The sequence below is a fragment of the Mya arenaria genome, chromosome 10, assembly GCF_026914265.1.
Source record: "Mya arenaria isolate MELC-2E11 chromosome 10, ASM2691426v1".
Taxonomy (NCBI): domain Eukaryota; kingdom Metazoa; phylum Mollusca; class Bivalvia; order Myida; family Myidae; genus Mya; species Mya arenaria.
Genome location: NC_069131.1, coordinates 60,524,096 through 60,543,921, shown reverse-complemented (window position 1 = coordinate 60,543,921; position 19,826 = coordinate 60,524,096). Strand labels below are relative to the sequence as shown.

At 36.3% G+C, this 19,826-nt stretch overlaps 1 protein-coding gene across 1 annotated transcript in view; it reads right to left on the bottom strand.

Moving 5' to 3' along the window:
- The window catches only part of LOC128205710 (uncharacterized), a 44,353-nt gene extending 26,686 nt beyond the window's left edge, over window positions 1-17,667 (bottom strand). Inside the window, exons 1-4 of the mRNA XM_052907613.1 lie at window positions 17,539-17,667; window positions 15,762-15,884; window positions 8,805-8,889; window positions 4,825-4,946 (exon numbers count right to left, since the gene is read on the bottom strand). Coding sequence (XP_052763573.1) covers window positions 4,825-4,946; window positions 8,805-8,889; window positions 15,762-15,862 — 308 coding nt within the window. The 5' untranslated portion in view covers window positions 15,863-15,884; window positions 17,539-17,667. The remainder of the gene's footprint in view (window positions 1-4,824; window positions 4,947-8,804; window positions 8,890-15,761; window positions 15,885-17,538) is intronic.
- Between the last annotated feature and the right edge of the window lie 2,159 nt (window positions 17,668-19,826).

Here is a 19,826-nt window from a genome sequence, read left to right as displayed (position 1 = left end):
AATTTATTCCATGAATAAATCATAAGAACTTATTGACTGTTCAAATAAAAAAAAACTTCATTAAATTAATTTGAAACGCAATATGAGTTTAGAATAAAGGAATGATAATTATAATACTAAGACTTAGATTATATACATAATTTTGTTGCGAATTAGAATTTTGAATTTCTTTTTCTTACTCATTTTTTGCAAAATGTATCTATAATGAATTGTTAATTTCCAACTAACACTAAAATAATAAATAACTTTTAAAGTCAAGTTTAAAACTTTTTCCTGAGTTATAACTTAACTATTTTCAAAAAATTCTTTGTAATCTCCATCATCAAATACAAATGGTCTAATTACCGTAAATAACTGGTAATAAGATGATAGGGGTTATAAGACGCAGGCAAAAAATTCTGTGAAAAACTCGAGAATAAAACTTTAATCTATGTTTTGGGTTTTAGGACCCATAGAAAAAATGTTAAAGTCATCTGCTACCAACAGCCACCATGTTTGTTGACAGTGACGAAATTTTTGTTTTTCGTGAAATTGGCGATTGGTTATTTTAAACCAAGCAATACTTCTACATAGCAAAATATTCTTTCTGACAGTACTATGTCGTAATGTCGTAAACGATCACCTGTCGAGAATGAAAAGTTTTGTAAAGCAAAAACCTTATATTGTACGTGTTTGTTCTCAAAATGTTAACATCTACAGGAAAGTATAAAGAACGCGGCAAACTGAGTAAAAACAAGACTATTATCGCAACAGTTTGTACTATTCAGGTAATATAGTTAAACTGCTTAAAGGTAGTGCAAGTTTTTCTCACCTTTTTATACCACTGACAAAAAATATTTCGACAGTGCACAGCTATGCTTCTTTACATGCATGTTTAATTATTGTTTTATACAAAATAACATTGAATAATTTTATTCGTACAATAATGTAAATTTAAGATAATTAACATTTTACAATACACCGTATCCCGATCTTCAACTGCCGTTTAAACTCGTATAAACTCGATCAAGATGACGCGAGTGACATCCCTTTCTGCATAAATCTAAACAAACTAGTTTTTTCACCATTTATTTCTCTGACGAGCCAATTTTGGCCTGAAATGGACCTCAGAAAAAAAGTCAAGAGCTTGTTACTGGTTGTAGGATGCAGGCATTTTTTTACATCGAAATCTGAGGGGAAAAAGTGTGTCTAATAACCAGTCATTTACGTTAAGCAATTGAAAGCCATTAGTGCAACATATTGTGTTGAATTTCAACCAAGAATTCTCAAATTATAACAAGTCCTATCACTGATTTGAGCAAATGCCATCTGATCTCAGAAAATATTATTATACATAGTCAAACCTTCTGATTTAAAATGTCATGTCTTCTACAAGAAAACTTAATAAAACAAGAGCTGTCTCAGAGACAGCGCACTCGACTATTCCGCCGCTTTTCGGTGTACGGATTGAAAAGTTTTGGCGAAACATGCATGGATCACTGTTAGATTAGATTTCAATGCAATACATGATGTGCTGAGATATTTACATAAATTGAATGGAAAATATTTGAGGTGGTACACAAACTTTAACATAAATTCTAAGTCGAAAAAGGGGCATAAATTTGTCAAAATGCTTAATAGAGTTACCTCCTCCTGTTTACAGGTTGGGGGCATGATGGTGAACAAGTGTGCAAAGTTTCAAAGCCAGATGTCAATGGACTTTGAAAATATTTGAGGTGGTACGCAAACTGTAACGTAAATTGTAAGTAGAAAAACGGGTATAATTTTGTCAAACTGCTTGATAGAGTTACCACTTGTGTACAGGTTGTGGGCATGGTGGTGAACAAGTGTTCAAAGTTTCAAAGCCATATGTCAATGGACTTTGAAAATATTTGAGGTGGTACAAATCTCTTACAAAAACTTTAACGAAAGTGGTTACGCCGACGCTGACGCTCGGGTGACTAGGATAGCTCTCCTTATTCTTCGAATAGTCGAGCTAAACAGCACCGTTTTAACACATCAACAGCATGGTTGGCTGCACAATAATAGCACTGTGTGTCGCACATCAACAGCACTGTGGAACACATCGACAGCACTGTGGGCCGCACATCGACAGCACTGTGGGGCGCACATCAACAACACTGTGGAACACATCAACAGCACTGGGGGGCACACATCAACAGCACTGAGGAACACATCAACAGCACTGAGGAACACATCAACAGCACTGAGGAACACATCAACAGCACTGGGGGGGGGGGGGGCACACATCAACAGCACTGAGGAACACATCAACAGCACGGTGGGCCGCACATCAAAAGAACTGTGGAACACATCAACAGCATGGTGGAACACATCCAAAGCACTGTAGAACACATCAACAGCAGGGTGGGACGCACATCAACAGACATGTGGAACACATCAACAGCAATGTGGGCCGCACATCAACAGCACTGTGGAACACATCAACAGCATGGTTGGCTGCACATGAACAGCACTATGGAACACATCAACAGCACGGTGGGCCGCATATCAACAGCACTGTGGAACACATCAACAGCATTGTTGGCCGCACATCAACAGCATTGTGAGCTGCACATCAACAGCACTGGGGGCCACACATCAACAGCACTGGGGGGCCACACATCAACAGCACTGGGGGCCACACATCAACTGCACTGGGGGCCACACATCAAAAGCACTGGGGGCCACACATCAACAGCACTGGGGGCCACACATCAACAGCACTGGGGGCCACACATCAACAGCACTGGGGGCCACACATCAACAGCACTGGGGGGCCACACATCAACAGCACTGGGGGCCACACATCAACTGCACTGGGGGCCACACATCAACTGCACTGGGGGGCCACACATCAACAGCACTGGGGGCCACACATCAACTGCACTGGGGGCCACACATCAACAGCACTGGGGGGCCACACATCAACAGCACTGGGGGCCACACATCAACAGCACTGGGGGGGGGCCACATATCAACTGCACTGGGGGCCACACATCAACAGCACTGGGGGCCACACATCAACAGCACTGGGGGGCCACACATCAACAGCACTGGGGGCCACACATCAACAGCACTGGGGGCCACACATCAACTGCACTGGGGGGCCACACATCAACAGCACTGGGGGGCCACACATCAACAGCACTGGGGGGCCACACATCAACAGCACTGGGGGCCACACATCAACAGCACTGGGGGCCACACATCAACAGCACTGGGGGCCACACATGAACTGCACTGGGGGCCACACATCAACAGCACTGGGGGCCACACATCAACTGCACTGGGGGGCACACATCAACTGCACTGGGGGCCACATATCAACAGCACTGGGGGCCACACATCAACAGCACTGGGGGGCCACACATCAACAGCACTGGGGGCCACACATCAACTGCACTGGGGGCCACACATCAACAGCACTGGGGGGCCACACATCAACAGCACTGGGGGCCACACATCAACTGCACTGGGGGCCACACATCAACAGCACTGGGGGCCACACATCAACAGCACTGGGGGCCACACATCAACTGCACTGGGGGCCACACATCAACAGCACTGGGGGCCACACATCAACAGCACTGGGGGGCCACACATCAACAGCACTGGGGGCCACACATCAACTGCACTGGGGGCCACACATCAACGGCACTGGTGGCCACCCAGTGTAAGTGATACCACTTGTAAGTTTCTTTCAGCGCTAAATCAAATTAAGGCTTTCTTCGATACAAAACAAATTCTACTTTGTTCAATAAAAGAGCATCTTGAATCCATGTCCTTGTGTAATTGTGTCAGGGGTTTGGTGGATCAGTGATGAATATTTATATCAGGGTGGTTTATCAGCATCTTGGTTAAGAAATAACCAGTTCAATAGCCAAATATATGGGAAGCATTTCAAATAACTAGATTACCAGATAAAATATGATTTTGTTGAATATAAATGCAGCATAATAAAATATAAGATGCATAGAACAACATATCTACAACATGTCTTTAAAAGCCAGAATTATTTTTTTCAACTCCTATTATTTGTATTTAAGACCTCAAAATACAAGTTTTTAATAAAAGTTAGAATATATTTTGTAAAATCTTATTGTTAAGGACTCACTCCAGGGCTTTTTCTGCCCATTTTGGGAAAAAGACCCTAGACATTTTGGGAAATTTTGCGTCGTGAAAATGCCAAAATTGGGAAATTTTACAGTTAAAAGAAAAAGCTGTCTAGTCTCCTGCGAAATAGGTAATGATTTAATATTAGTTTTTTTTTTCCCTTTAAAAGACCTGCAATGGCTGAAATATCAATCCTTGGGGTGTAAATATCTATTGCAATAAATCATGACAGATAATATTTCATATTTCCGATCTCTGAATGTGATGAAAATCAATGATTTCTGAGTTCAATTACCAAAAAAACTTCACATGACATAAATTATTAGGATGTTGAAAATGAACCAGTACAGGAAAAAATAATTTCTAAAATTTCTTTTTTTTTTGGATTGGGATTTTTTTCTGAAGATTGGGAAAAATATCTTATATTTTGCTTTGGGAATGGGTCCGATAGTCGGACCTGTGGGTACTATAGAAAAAGCCCTGCACTCGTTTTAATATTTAAGAAGGGCAGAGTTACTGCAAGCTCTATCATGTTAGTCAGATTTTACAAAAAAAAATCCAATAAACTTAGATTATTATGTGTTTTCAACAGGCGGAAGCCAAGTTATTATGTCATGTCAATTCAAATGTTGTATAAATGCAATTCTAAACAATCAAGTATGGTACTTATTGACGAGGGGATATTCCAAGAAAAATATAAATCCTCACGTCAGGTCAAGAGAGTTTCCGCGACTGTGCACATTGCTGTTCTGGGAGCCGACAGAGGAAGATAGAGGCGTAATTCCCATTTCCGGGTCCAGCCCAACTGCCGTCTGTCCGTTCAGGGTCGCCTGAAATAAGAGAAAGGTTGAGTTGTTCACTGATTTTCCTTCACCATTTCTTTTCTATGGCTATTCACTATGGGTTCTTTGTCGGAAAAAAACAAACTGTATTTAAGCAGGTTCATTTTAAGTTTTGTTGCCTTGAAAACAACAATCTAGTCAAATTATTAAACATGTATGGACTCGACCCATAAACTACACTGTGATCACTTGGTCAATTCATACTCAAAACCTAGTTTGATCCCTGAAAATTATGCTTTGCAACTGCGAAAGTTTTCAGATGCTATTGTCCCCTTATTCGCACTAAAATCTAGTTTAAATGCCATTCTAATCTTGTATGAATGTGAATAAATAATATATTAAATACAATGAAGCATATAACTATATGATATTTATAATTTTTGGTAAAAAATAATAGCTAGTGATGTTCAGGAGAATTTTCCACACATAAAACAAGGCAAGAAGGCATTGAACCATGTGCTGTGAACTTTGAACACGTCTTTGACCCCAGTCTTTTTCAATTGTGATTTTCCAAAAATCTTTAAATATTAACAAACATAACAAATCAAATTCAATCAGACACTCTGTGAAATGATAACTTTTTAAATGAAATTAAAAAATTAAGTTCAATTTTGTTTTATTAGATTTGACACATACAAAAACGTACACTATCCTCTGCCTGAAGAAGAGATGATATTGAAACATGCCTTGTAACTCTGCAAATCGCCGCAAAAACTTGACAAGAACCTCAGTAAAAAAAATAATTTTGTTTGAATAAAAATGTCTATTGATAATAATGGCTACAGTAAATCGGATATTTTTTTTCTCTGCCCTTTTAATTTACTTTTCCGATCACTTTGGTAAACTTCATAACCTTACATTTTGCATGAAGTAATAGCTAAAAATAGAATGCAGTCGTTTTTGGCTTTCAGAACGTGATCTCTGCTTTTGTTGAATACATTACACGAGAAAAAACATTTATTACTATTTGAAGATTTTTCGAAAATGACGAAGTAATTTGGGTTAAAAACGCATTCAACACCAGGGTTGAATGATTCTTGCCTCGTTTTCTGTGGAAAATTTGCATACTCGTCACTTGCTTTTTTAAATTTACAATAATTTTTATTAAATATATTATTTTATATATATATATATATGCTATTTTATCACAAGTTTGAGGACACAGGTGAAACATGTGCTGTATCCTGAGTCATAACCTCAATGATATTGGACAATATCCCCACTGAACTGTTCATATAATGCAAGGCTTTTTCACTCAAAATTGTGAAGAGACCTTATAGCCTTTTCAATTTGGGAAATTTAAACGCGTGAAATACTGCAAATTGTGAAATTTAAATGCGTAAACATCTTAAAAATGGGAAATTCCACATATGAGGATTGAAGACACCTTTTAAACATGGGTCAAGGTATCCATATGAAACTTGGAACTCATGTTACAAAAAACAGGCTCATATCTTACATGTGAGTCTATTTCTAGCTAAAAAAGAACAATTTGCTCAAACAGGATAATTTTCATTTTAAATTTTTGAAGTAAGATCTTCCTTTTTGGGAAAAATATGTGGGAATTTTGAAAAAAATATCTGGAAATTGGGAAAAACTACCATTTTTCCCAATTGTGAAGTAGCCTTATTTCGAACCCTAGCAAAGAAGGTGAAAAAGCCCTGTAACGATCAACAGGATTTAACGAGCAACTAGGAGGAATCGGAGGGGGATTTCAGGGAGGGAAACAGATTTAACCTTGGAGGTAACCGGAGGTTTGACTTTATTTCTAAATGTGAGCGAGAGAAGTGGGTCTAACTCGTTGAGTGCACTGTAAATGCTAACAATACTCTGTTCAAATTAAAACAATATAATGAGGAGCTTTAATTCAGCTCCTTAATTCAATACCTGTAATAAAAACTACCATAACTTGTGGCAATTTCTCTTCGTTACATAATGAAATTTCATAACTGATCTACCGCCTACATTTCTGTGCCATATGTTCAAACTAATTGCCTCATTTGCTTTCATAATCTATATTTTGCAGGCTCAGTGCAAGATGGTTGTAACTTTGAAGTGATGACACAGCCTTCGCACATATGGCGAGCTTCGTTAACATAAATCAAATGAATTTTCAGTATCTATGATTTCGCAGATTGTGATCCAGCACGCTAAGCGTTAAAAGACAGGCTTGAAAACTGCCATGTAGCATAGTACATTCATGGCATAATTGTCTTTTTCTTCATTTTGTAGTAATCATCCCAAATTCTATATTTGCCATCATCAGATTAATCATCTCTGTTTTAAGATTGCACGATTTTTTGAAAGGTCAAAATCTGTGAAACTGTTTCACTGTAAACTCTCTATTTTTACTTGTGGTAAAATATGCATTTCTAAAAAAAAATCTCAATAATTGTTTGTTGCATAATGTTAAGATGCATAACATATTTCTTCTGAATGATTTCACATTGTGTTCAGGTTTTAGCAAAACTCTTAAATGCATGGGTGAAAGTTGCAAAGTTATCAAAATACTGAAAAATTAAGCTGGGGTCCAGGGGGCCACAGGAATTAAGCATTTCAAAACACATTTCCAAGCCTTTCCTGACTATTAATCAATCAAATCTATGATATTTCTGGCAGCTTTTGTCACCTCCATTTTGTTTTTCCCAGGATGTTCAAGCTCTTTAGTATTATACCCTGGGAGTAGAAACTTCATTGTTCAATTCTGACAGCAGCATTTTGATTTATTTCTATGTTTATTTTTGCCTCCAATTTGCGGTGTGTCGTAAAAGTCATAAAGGATACTGACCGTTAATATTCGGCGAAAACCGGCTTTTTCCGCCATCCAAGTTTTTGTTGGCGCTGAAACTGCCGAGGTTTTCGGAGAACATCCGAATGACAATGCTTTTTTACGAAAAGAAACGACTATTTTCGGAAACGTTCTGCTGATATCAACGCTATTTATAGAATGAAATTGGCAAACCAGTAAATTTAACTTTGTTTTGTCTACGATTTTGAGTAGATCGCGATGTTGATGATGGCGTATGGGGTAAACCCCCCCCTGAAAAACTCACCGGATTTACACGATTTGGAAAAATTACCCCTAAGAAAACTTGAAATACGGAAAACTTTCACCCATATAAATGTAAACCCATCTGACATTGTTTTGCTACTTGCAAGTCATTACCTCTATAGCTTATTTCTTACTAAGGGAAGTAACTCCTTTTTGTTAAACATTTCAAATTGTAAGGTGTCTGTGAAGTTTTTCTTTGAGTCGTTTGAATGGTGAGAAATTGTGATGTGAAATTAGGCATCAGCAGGGGTTTTTTTCACTCAGCCTTATCATTTCTAAACCAATCTACAAGTATTTGATTCATTTTTAGGTGATTGATCGCAAAATCTTGAATCAATCACCTGTTGTTGGTGCTTTTTTTTAGATATACAGTCATAGACTTTGTACAATCCTCAAATAATGAGATAATGATATTGACATATAAATCCTGTCAGGTACAGAAGCAAGAAGCAAAAATAGTCTAACAAAGTCAATTCTAGCTATTCTGAGGGATTATAATTTTATATTAATAGAGTAAGCAAACATTAACAAGTGGGGTCATTGGAAAGTGCCGCCAACGAATGGGCATGGCTCAAGAGTTGAGCCCACAAATATATAGAAATAAAAAGCATTACAATAGTCATGCACTAAGCCCTCAATTTGATAAAAACTTCAGAGTTATATTTGAAAGTCGAAAAGGTGTACAGGAATCAGTCTTATACTGCAATGTTTTATGAATGCAGATGGCCCAGAACCAATAACAATCTGTTAAGTTTGTTCTGTGATGGAAGTGAACTTGTGAAACAAAATTCTACCTTGACTTGGTCTGGACTGGCCAGTGTAACATCCTGCTCAGGGTTTGGGCTAGCTGCAGTCTCATTTGGGATTGAAACTTCTTTTCTGAAACGCAAACATTCATAAATATATAGTTTTACTTATTCAATTAAAAAAAAACATAACATTTTTTTTAAGAATTGGCCTCAATTTCTAGTGTTTTAGCCAGGAATTAAAAAGGGCAGGGTGGGCCCAAATAGGGGCATGGTGCATTCTTAAATGGGAAAACAATGCGCACAATATTAGCTTTGTATTGTTGTAAAACGACCATGTAACTTATCAAAGTACATGCATGTTCATGCACACATTCTAGTAATATACCTACAGAATATTCTTAATTCTTCTTTCTTGTTCATTTTCACTTCAGACACTTTCTTTACCATCTCGGGTTGTTGTCAAGGACGATTTTTTGGGGAGAAGTCACTTCTCCCACCAGTCAAATTAGGGAGAAGTGGGGAGACTTAAAGGATAAGAGATACTTATCATAAAACCTGAGATAAATATTGTGCCATGCCACAAAACATTAAATTCACATTTACTTTCATTGCTTTTTACTAGATGGAATGTTAAAAAAAGTGTTCTTTTTTGGCCTATCATGCAAAAGTGTACTTGTCTCCTTTTTGCAATGTATAGTTTACCTCCAAAAAGAGTCTAAAATAAAAACAAAGACATTTAAAAAAAATACCATTTGAAACAATCAGAATGGCCTTATATATGAGCTGTTAAAAACATTTAAGTGCAGGGGACAATCTTGTTTTGGTACGATCAGGATAAGGTACGAATGTCACATTCAGCTTTGCTGTTTTTTGCTTGTCTTTGGTTAAATAAATTTCAATATGCTGACATTTTAAAACAAAATGACATTTAAAATCTCTATCCTTCATGAAAAACTCACTAATACTTAATAATAGAACTAGAAAATCGAGAAATAAACTTCGAAAAATGTTATGACAAAATGGCGGTGACAAAATGGCGGTGACTCACCGAATCTTCTACTTTAAACATCGTACAAATGAAGAAAATACTGTAAGTAAATGCTATATAAAGCAAATAAAAAAGTTTTGAGACAGGGCTTTTTCTGACCATTTTGGGAAAAAGACCCTAGACATTTTGGGAAATTTTGCGTCGTGAAAATGTGGAAATTGGGAAATTTTACAGTGAAAAAAAATAGCTGTCTAGTCTCCTGTGAATTAGGAAATGATTTAATATTAGTTTATTTTCCCTTTAAAAGACCCACAATGGCTGAAATATCAATCCTTGGGGTGTAAATATCTATTGCAATAAATCATGACAGATAATATTTCATATCTCTGAATGTAATGAAAACAATGATTTCTGAGTTCAATTACTAAAAAAACTTCACATCACATAATTTATTAGGATGTTGAAAATGAACCAGTACAGGTAAAAAGAATTTCTGAAAAAAAAAAAAAAAAAAAATTTTTTTTTTTTTTTTTTTTGGGTTGGGATTTTTTTCTAAAGATTGGAAAAAAAATCTTATATTTTGCTTTGGGAATGGGTCCGATAGTCGGACCCGTGGGTACTATAGAAAAAGCCCTGTGATATTACAAAACAAATTTTCATTATGAACATTCAGCACAAAAACTATCAAATACTGGTCATGAAGTTTTGAGTATTTGATTTTCTTTGCGCCACCGTCTGTTTTTCAATGACCGTCTGCTTCAAACGAAACAATGTTCTAAAAAGTGTGCCTTCACAGTTTTTACACTGCAAATATCAATTGTTTACTAATGCTTGACAACATTTTTCATCAATTCCTCGCTTTTTCTATCGCAATTTAACAAACTTTTAATCATTTGACCAGTGTCTTCTCTGATTGGTTAACATGGGACGTTTCGATAATTGGATGATAGACGACCCAATTATGTGATTAGGAGATTACCGATTATAAATGGTTAAATTAATTAAATTTGTAACAACATCGGCATCAAAGATCGACATTTAGAGGTAAAACTTCGATGTCTCAGACAAGGAATAATGTGTCATAATGAACAGCAATTAGCACCCTGATTATAAGCGTGAATTACCGTTAATCCGACCCGCCTTAGCACGCACTGATCTGTGACAGATTAGGAAACGGCGACATTGACCAATGAAATACTTTTAGGGCGTAACTTTGTGATAAACAATGATCTGAATGGCCAAAAGGGTGCAAGGGGGGCGGGAAAAATATGACAGGGCGTGTAAAAAGGGGCAACGGGGTGGGGTAAAAAAAGGGCAGGGCTGGCCGCCCTTCCATTCCGCTTTAGCTAAAACACTACAATTTCACAACCTAAAATTCTGCAAGAGTAATTTTCTGATCAACATCAAAAATATATAAGGACTAATTGTACTGACGAAGAGAAGAGATACAAACCATTTCAAAATGCAAGCAGGTTTCAATCTCATACATTTGATCTGTTTCTTTTTGCATATAATCCCTGGTTGATTTACGGCAATTATTCAAACAAGCATTTAATGATACCAGTAACATGTTTAGAATTTGGACATGGTATATTACAAATTAACAAGCTATCCAGAGAATGATAGTTGTTTTACAGGGCTTTCATATAAGAATAACTTAAGGTAGATATATCACTCCCTAAAAACTGGATAAAACCTTGTACTTGGAAGTATAAAAACTTCTATAACTTTAGAGAAAACTAAGGCGTGGAAGGTAAAAATAAAAAATAAAATGCCAAAGTAACTTATACGGACGCATTTTCAATATTGAAGTAAATTGAATCACACATATATTTGAAAGCAGTTTTGTGAAGTTGGCAAGATTTTGTTGGTAAGATAAATCTTTAAAATACAAAATATTTAATATTATAGTAAGAAAAATATAAATTATAAAAAATTATGTCCTACAGACTAAAACATTCAGTTTATAGAGAAAGTCTTTCAAAACTGAAGGCAAAGAAGATCCTAATTTATAAGTTTCAAATTCTTACAGGCAGACAGTTATTTTCCATTGTTCTTAACAGATCAAGGGAGGTAACAACAATACATTTTTAGCAAGAAAGATGATACATACTAAACACAAATCTTCAACTGAAATCAACAAAATATGCTGTTTCTTTTATGCTTATTTTCAAAGTTTTATTGGTTTTTTAGCTAATCATTCTAAATACCGTACCCCCTTTTTGGAAAACACATGCTACGCTGCTGCTGTCATTTCTACGCTGGGTGGTGGAGAACTTGTTCTCCAAGAGATTTTTATAGTTGGTTATTTACTAGTTGTCATTGTAAACCTTTTTTGAACATTTATCTATGAACTTTTATAAATGCATTTATGTTCCAAATAATGACAGTTAATGAACGATTGTATTTTTAAATTCAACGCTGAACAGTGAACACTGAAAACATGACCAAATTACACCTGTCAACATTTACTGAATGAACATTTGAAAGGTCAAATGTGTGAGCAAAACAAATGAGGATAAAAATAGGATTAAAACCATTTTCCAAGTTTTAGAGTTTGTTTCATGATACATGGTTATTCAGTCACCCCAGAGATCATTAGGCTGATTCACTTGAAGCAGTCTTCCAGGAATGTTGGAAGTTTTAGACTTTCAGAAAAAATATTTGCCGGTCCAAACAAACATGCTATTAATTAGTATACAAATTGAGTGTTGACAAATGAACAACCAATCAAAACAGTTGTAATAAAATGCTATCATGGATGCATCGTATTTACTCGGCTATCTCCAGCAATCAACATCTTGATTGCTTATCAGAAACGGCTGTTTTTTGTTGATGTTTTTTTATGTCAACACCTGTGGGATGTTTCTCATACATTTTACTTTTAGGTACTTTTGGGCTATTGGGCTTATATTTTGCTTTGGGAATGGGTCCGATAGTCGGACCCGTGGGTACTATAGAAAAAGCCCTGTGATATTACAAAACAAATTTTCATTATGAACATTCAGCACAAAAACTATCAAATACTGGTCATGAAGATTTGAGTATTTGATTTTCTTTGCGCCACCGTCTGTTTTTCAATGACCGTCTGCTTCAAACGAAACAATGTTCTAAAAAGTGTGCCTTCACAGTTTTTACACTGCAAATATCAATTGTTTACTAATGCTTGACAACATTTTTCATCAATTCCTCGCTTTTTCTATCGCAATTTAACAAACTTTTAATCATTTGACCAGTGTCTTCTCTGATTGGTTAACATGGGACGTTTCGATAATTGGATGATAGACGACCCAATTATGTGATTAGGAGATTACCGATTATAAATGGTTAAATTAATTAAATTTGTAACAACATCGGCATCAAAGATCGACATTTAGAGGTAAAACTTCGATGTCTCAGACAAGGAATAATGTGTCATAATGAACAGCAATTAGCACCCTGATTATAAGCGTGAATTACCGTTAATCCGACCCGCCTTAGCACGCACTGATCTGTGACAGATTAGGAAACGGCGACATGGACCAATGAAATACTTTTAGGGCGTAACTTTGTGATAAACAATGATCTGAATGGCCAAAAGGCTGCAACGGGGGCGGGAAAAATATGACAGGGTGTGTAAAAAGGGGCAACGGGGCGGGGTAAAAAAAGGGCAGGGCTGGCCGCCCTTCCATTCCGCTTTAGCTAAAACACTACAATTTCACAACCTAAAATTCTGCAAGAGTAATTTTCTGATCAACATCAAAAATATATAAGGACTAATTGTACTGACGAAGAGAAGAGATACAAACCATTTCAAAATGCAAGCAGGTTTCAATCTCATACATTTGATCTGTTTCTTTTTGCATATAATCCCTGGTTGATTTACGGCAATTATTCAAACAAGCATTTAATGATACCAGTAACATGTTTAGAATTTGGACATGGTATATTACAAATTAACAAGCTATCCAGAGAATGATAGTTGTTTTACAGGGCTTTCATATAAGAATAACTTAAGGTAGATATATCACTCCCTAAAAACTGGATAAAACCTTGTACTTGGAAGTATAAAAACTTCTATAACTTTAGAGAAAACTAAGGCGTGGAAGGTAAAAATAAAAAATAAAATGCCAAAGTAACTTATACGGACGCATTTTCAATATTGAAGTAAATTGAATCACACATATATTTGAAAGCAGTTTTGTGAAGTTGGCAAGATTTTGTTGGTAAGATAAATCTTTAAAATACAAAATATTTAATATTATAGTAAGAAAAATATAAATTATAAAAAATTATGTCCTACAGACTAAAACATTCAGTTTATAGAGAAAGTCTTTCAAAACTGAAGGCAAAGAAGATCCTAATTTATAAGTTTCAAATTCTTACAGGCAGACAGTTATTTTCCATTGTTCTTAACAGATCAAGGGAGGTAACAACAATACATTTTTAGCAAGAAAGATGATACATACTAAACACAAATCTTCAACTGAAATCAACAAAATATGCTGTTTCTTTTATGCTTATTTTCAAAGTTTTATTGGTTTTTTAGCTAATCATTCTAAATACCGTACCCCCTTTTTGGAAAACACATGCTACGCTGCTGCTGTCATTTCTACGCTGGGTGGTGGAGAACTTGTTCTCCAAGAGATTTTTATAGTTGGTTATTTACTAGTTGTCATTGTAAACCTTTTTTGAACATTTATCTATGAACTTTTATAAATGCATTTATGTTCCAAATAATGACAGTTAATGAACGATTGTATTTTTAAATTCAACGCTGAACAGTGAACACTGAAAACATGACCAAATTACACCTGTCAACATTTACTGAATGAACATTTGAAAGGTCAAATGTGTGAGCAAAACAAATGAGGATAAAAATAGGATTAAAACCATTTTCCAAGTTTTAGAGTTTGTTTCATGATACATGGTTATTCAGTCACCCCAGAGATCATTAGGCTGATTCACTTGAAGCAGTCTTCCAGGAATGTTGGAAGTTTTAGACTTTCAGAAAAAATATTTGCCGGTCCAAACAAACATGCTATTAATTAGTATACAAATTGAGTGTTGACAAATGAACAACCAATCAAAACAGTTGTAATAAAATGCTATCATGGATGCATCGTATTTACTCGGCTATCTCCAGCAATCAACATCTTGATTGCTTATCAGAAACGGCTGTTTTTTGTTGATGTTTTTTTATGTCAACACCTGTGGGATGTTTCTCATACATTTTACTTTTAGGTACTTTTGGGCTATTTAGTCATCTCAAAATATGCTGGTCATCCGGACCACCATTTACAAAAGAGCTGCCAGACCCGTACAAAGTTTGCCAGATATGCCGCATTTGGTGCTCAGGAAGACTGTTGAAGACCATTTGAAGGTCATTTGCAAGATAATGAAAGAAGACCCAGCTTGTTTGTTGACAAATTTTGAGGCGTGGTAGGGTAAAAAAATGGGTAAAGTGTTGTGAAAATTTTCTACGAAGTTCATCTTACAAAGTCTGTAATAGCATTTTAATCAGGGCTTCCATTAGATTTTTGATGGATATATACCGGGATATGATATAACTTGATTTTATATTCAAGCAAGTTGCTTTTATCCGTAATTTGTTTTGTACAAATCCAAATGTTTGAACATTCAGCTTCAAGAATACATTTAAAAAACAGGATTTATATAACCATTTTTTTAAAAATTGTTAGAAATACTTACATTTCCAAAAATATTTTTATTAAACTAATGCAACCTTTTATCAAAAGGTATCAATATCAAATTATTATTATTGCAAAAATTACTGGTTCAAATGTGAGGTTTTTAGTTTTGATGAAGGGGAAGTTACTACAACTGATTTTAAAAGTAGATGATATTTTTAGTCCTTAGTACGGTATGCAGTGAAAATGTCAATATATAATGGGTTGTTTTTTTTACTGATAACATTACATATTTCATCAAAATAGTATGAAAGAATTACGGTAGGCATTGGGGCCTAAATCATTAGAAATACAACCGTTTTTCTACAGAAAAAGTCCACTTACTTTTTCCCACAGACACACTGAGCCAGTATCACGACCAGCACCACAACCACCACAACCGAGGCCACTGCCACAGAGAGGGGCGTCTCAAAACCAGCCAGCATCCTATCAGTGTACCCTGATCATCTGGAATAATGAAATGATAAGAGTGTATAATCATGAGGGTAACACAGTTACAAAGGAGTTCCTCAAATCTTTTATGAATTGAATAAGGTGAACAAAAGCTTGACCCATACAAAATTTAGTGACATTGAACCAAAAAAGTACTTATTTTTTCTTCAGCGTTATCAAAATGGACAGTGCATTCCTTTCTAACTGTACATCTATATATATAGTGATTACCCATTGACCAGATCAATGTATTGAGATTTGTTAATTTTTTCAACTTGGGGATGTACAGGTGGGTATTCTGGATGTTATTGAAAGATTGGAGTGTCATCTACATATAGGCTGCATGTTTCTGTTGCTTCTGTTCATTTAACTATTCCTTTTGTCATGTGTTTCATACCCATCATTTTTGCCAAATATTGGAGTAGTTTCACTTTTGGCTTTTGTGATTTTCACAGTATTTTATGTTTTGTAAGTATATATATATATATATATAGATTCAGGGGCATGCCCCCTCGGACAATTTTTAAAACCATGGTGCAATCTGGTGCATTCTGAGGTGCTTTATTTAGTAATGGAAAATGGACAGTTTTAGAATCATGTAGTCAAGTTCGCATACTGCAATTTTTGGTGATTTTTGTTGTTATTATTTTTGTCAGAATCATGCTGATTCAGCTGCATACTCGCGTATAGGCAGCTACGCACCTAAAACAGATCCATCAAGGATTATTAAACTTTTAAAAATAAGCATTATTCGTATTTTGAAGAAAACGTTTCACAAGCCAAATTTAACGTCATGTTTATTTATCTAGTTCACAGAATCATCAAGTTAGGATGGTTATACAGTTTTTCAGAAACAATGCTCTGTCTTGCTTTATTGAATTGATCACTATCGAACATTGATTGAAATTTGTCACTTCTATTTTATGCACCAGTCAATTGTAACCACAGCCCCCCCAGGTCCGGGGGTATACCGGGGATAGCCGGGGAAATGGGCTGTGTTTTTACCTTCCAGGTGGCCCCGCAGTGCCGGGTGAATGCGGTGGTTTTGTGTTCGCAAAAATATAGCGGGGAACGGGCCTTACCTAGGGTCCCTGTGATGCGGGGGCATTTGGCAGGGATTTACCATCTGTTCGTCCCCGCAGGACAAGGATTTTACCCATGGTTGGCTGGACCGAAAGTCCCCGCTATTCCCTGGACCTGGGGGCATGGTTACAAATGACTGGTGCATTAGGGGGCCATATCATGAGTGGCGCAGATTAAAAACAGTCAACAAAGAGATAGAGTTATGCAGTTAATATAGACAGAGAAGGGTTTTAAGACGCAGTTAACATACACACATAAGGCCATGGAGAAACGCAATTAACATGTAATAAGAAGGATTTCTTAAAACAAATTAATAACTGAAATATTTTTATTTCAACAAACAAACCAAATCAGAAATACTGGTTAAAATGTAAATTTTACAACGATCCAAAACATTAAAAATAAAATCCAGACAATGTAAAAGCGAGTATTTCATTTCAGAAACTGTAAACTGTACTTTATATAGCTATATTAAAATCATGGGAGCTAACATTGCCGGATAGTCCTTCACTTCGGACAAGATTTTTCAGTTAAAACTGCTCTCAATGGGTAAAGACAAGATGTTATTAGAAACATATATACATACCATAATAAAATATCGTCTCGTAGTGAACATGTAGGTTACTGAACGCGTGTTCTTAAATAAATTACAAATCCTCGATAGCCAAAATTACCCGGAAGTTAAATTTAACTTGTTTATAATCTCCAAAATTAGGATGAGTCATGATCAAACAAAATGTTTCGCCGACGGGATACGTATTTATTCGACATAATATTATCATTCAGTTTTTAAATTATATTTTGTTTATTATCATTGTAATATATTATTATTTTAATCTCCAAATTACATTCGTACCCTTTACTTTTCAACCCATTTAAACATTCGCACCTCATAAGAGGTTACACCAAACTAATTTAATATCCAAATCAAATTATCCGCACACATTAGTTTCAGAGGGTGGGGGGGGTCTACGAGGGGAGGGGGAGTACTGTTGTTATTTTTTCTTCTTTTCTTTTTTAAATATCCCTATCAACGCCTCAGTACAGCTAATTGTTTTCACCAGAAAGTAGACGTCATTGACCTTACAGTAAACGACGTCATCCCCATGGGGACGACAAAGCAACGGCATTGTCATCAAAATGGCGTTAATCGTTGATAACAGACACATGCTTTTAAGCAAATAAACGTGACTGTCATGTCAAATTATCCGAAATCTGATGAAATGGAATATGCTACTCCAGGGTGCAATAGCTGGCTAAAACCAACAAAAAAATCATTTGCAAAAAGGGTAAGTTTGATAATGGATTGTGGTTTTAAATCTGCACTTTACCGAATGCAAGTGAAGTCAAAAACTATTTGTTTTCTTTTTAAATATCGCACTTTTTCTTTGACCATCGCGCTCCATAGATAATAGATATGCGCAAAAAGTAATTCTTATAATATTAAATTATTTCCTGATATTTACCTTTGGCGTCTGAATTAAAGGCATGTCAAATTACTTGGAATGCTTTAATAATATGTAAACGAAAATTTTACTCTTCTCACTCACTTGTTGGACATTTCAGTGGGGTGCGGTTAGAACCTTTTTAAGACTGAAACGGAGATCCAAAGAAAAATCTGGATCGAAACCGAAGCAGCCGAAGCCGATTTCAAACACCACAAGTTCTCAAAAAGGTATAATCTTTATTCCAAGCATGGCTGCATTTTTCTTGAATAAATGAATGATTGTAGTGTGTGTGGTAAAGAACCGACCATCCGGTTAGCTCAGTTGGTAAGATCGCCGTACTACTGTTATTTTTCTGTGCCATTTTTTAAATTATTATTACAATATAGGTCTAATTTGAACTTTCGATGATATTAAATAATATTGATGATTAAATTTATATCATTGTTACAAGCATTTTATCACATTTGACATAAATTTAGTGTTCCGATGATTGACCTTAGCAAACGTCTCTTTAAAGAGAAATGGTGGGTTTTTAAAGTACCGTTTGGTTGTTGTTGTTGTTGTTGTTGTTGTTGTTGTTTAGACAAAGGGAGAATAAGATTTCAATATATCCACTTCTAAACCAATGTGTCCTTGGTGCTATCCACACTTTCAAGTTTGGTGTGTGGCTCCAGTGGATTGTTTTGTTTATTTGAGTTCATCAAGGTCCGCACGCGCCTTTTGACTGCATTATGGCTTGACCCTTTCGTGACGCTATCACGACTTAAATTGGGATTTAAAATGCCATAAGTGACATGAGATCAAAGTGGTTGTAATTCACAGTCAAATCAAGAAAATTGAAGACCTGAAGAAGTGATCGGGGGCCGTTTCATTGCTTTAGTTTGGTCTGTGGTTCTACTCGAGTGATCCGGGGGCCGTTTCATTGCTTTAGTTTGGTCTGTGGTTCTACTCGAGTGATCCGGGGGCCGTTTCGACTTTAGTTTGGTCTAAGGTTGTAGTCGAGCGATCGGGGGCCGTTTCATTGCTTTAGTTTGGTCTGTGGTTCTACTCGAGTGATGCGGGGGGGCGTTTCGACTTTAGTTTGGTCTAAGGTTGTAGTCGAGCGATCGGGGGGCGTTTCATTGCTTTAGTTTGGTCTGTGGTTCTACTCGAGTGATCCGGGGGCCGTTTCGACTTTAGTTTGGTCTAAGGTTGTAGTCGGGCGATCGGGGGGGGGGGCGTTTCATTGCTTTAGTTTGGTCTGTGGTTCTACTCGAGTGATCCGGGGGCCGTTTCATTGCTTTAGTTTGGTCTGTGATTCTAGTTGAGCGATCTTTGAGCTGATTTTTTGCCTTGGTTTTGCCTGTGATTTAAGACGAGCGATCTGGGGGGGGGGGGGGGGGGCATTTATTGCTAAAGAATGGTGTAATGCTCTAGTCGAGCGATC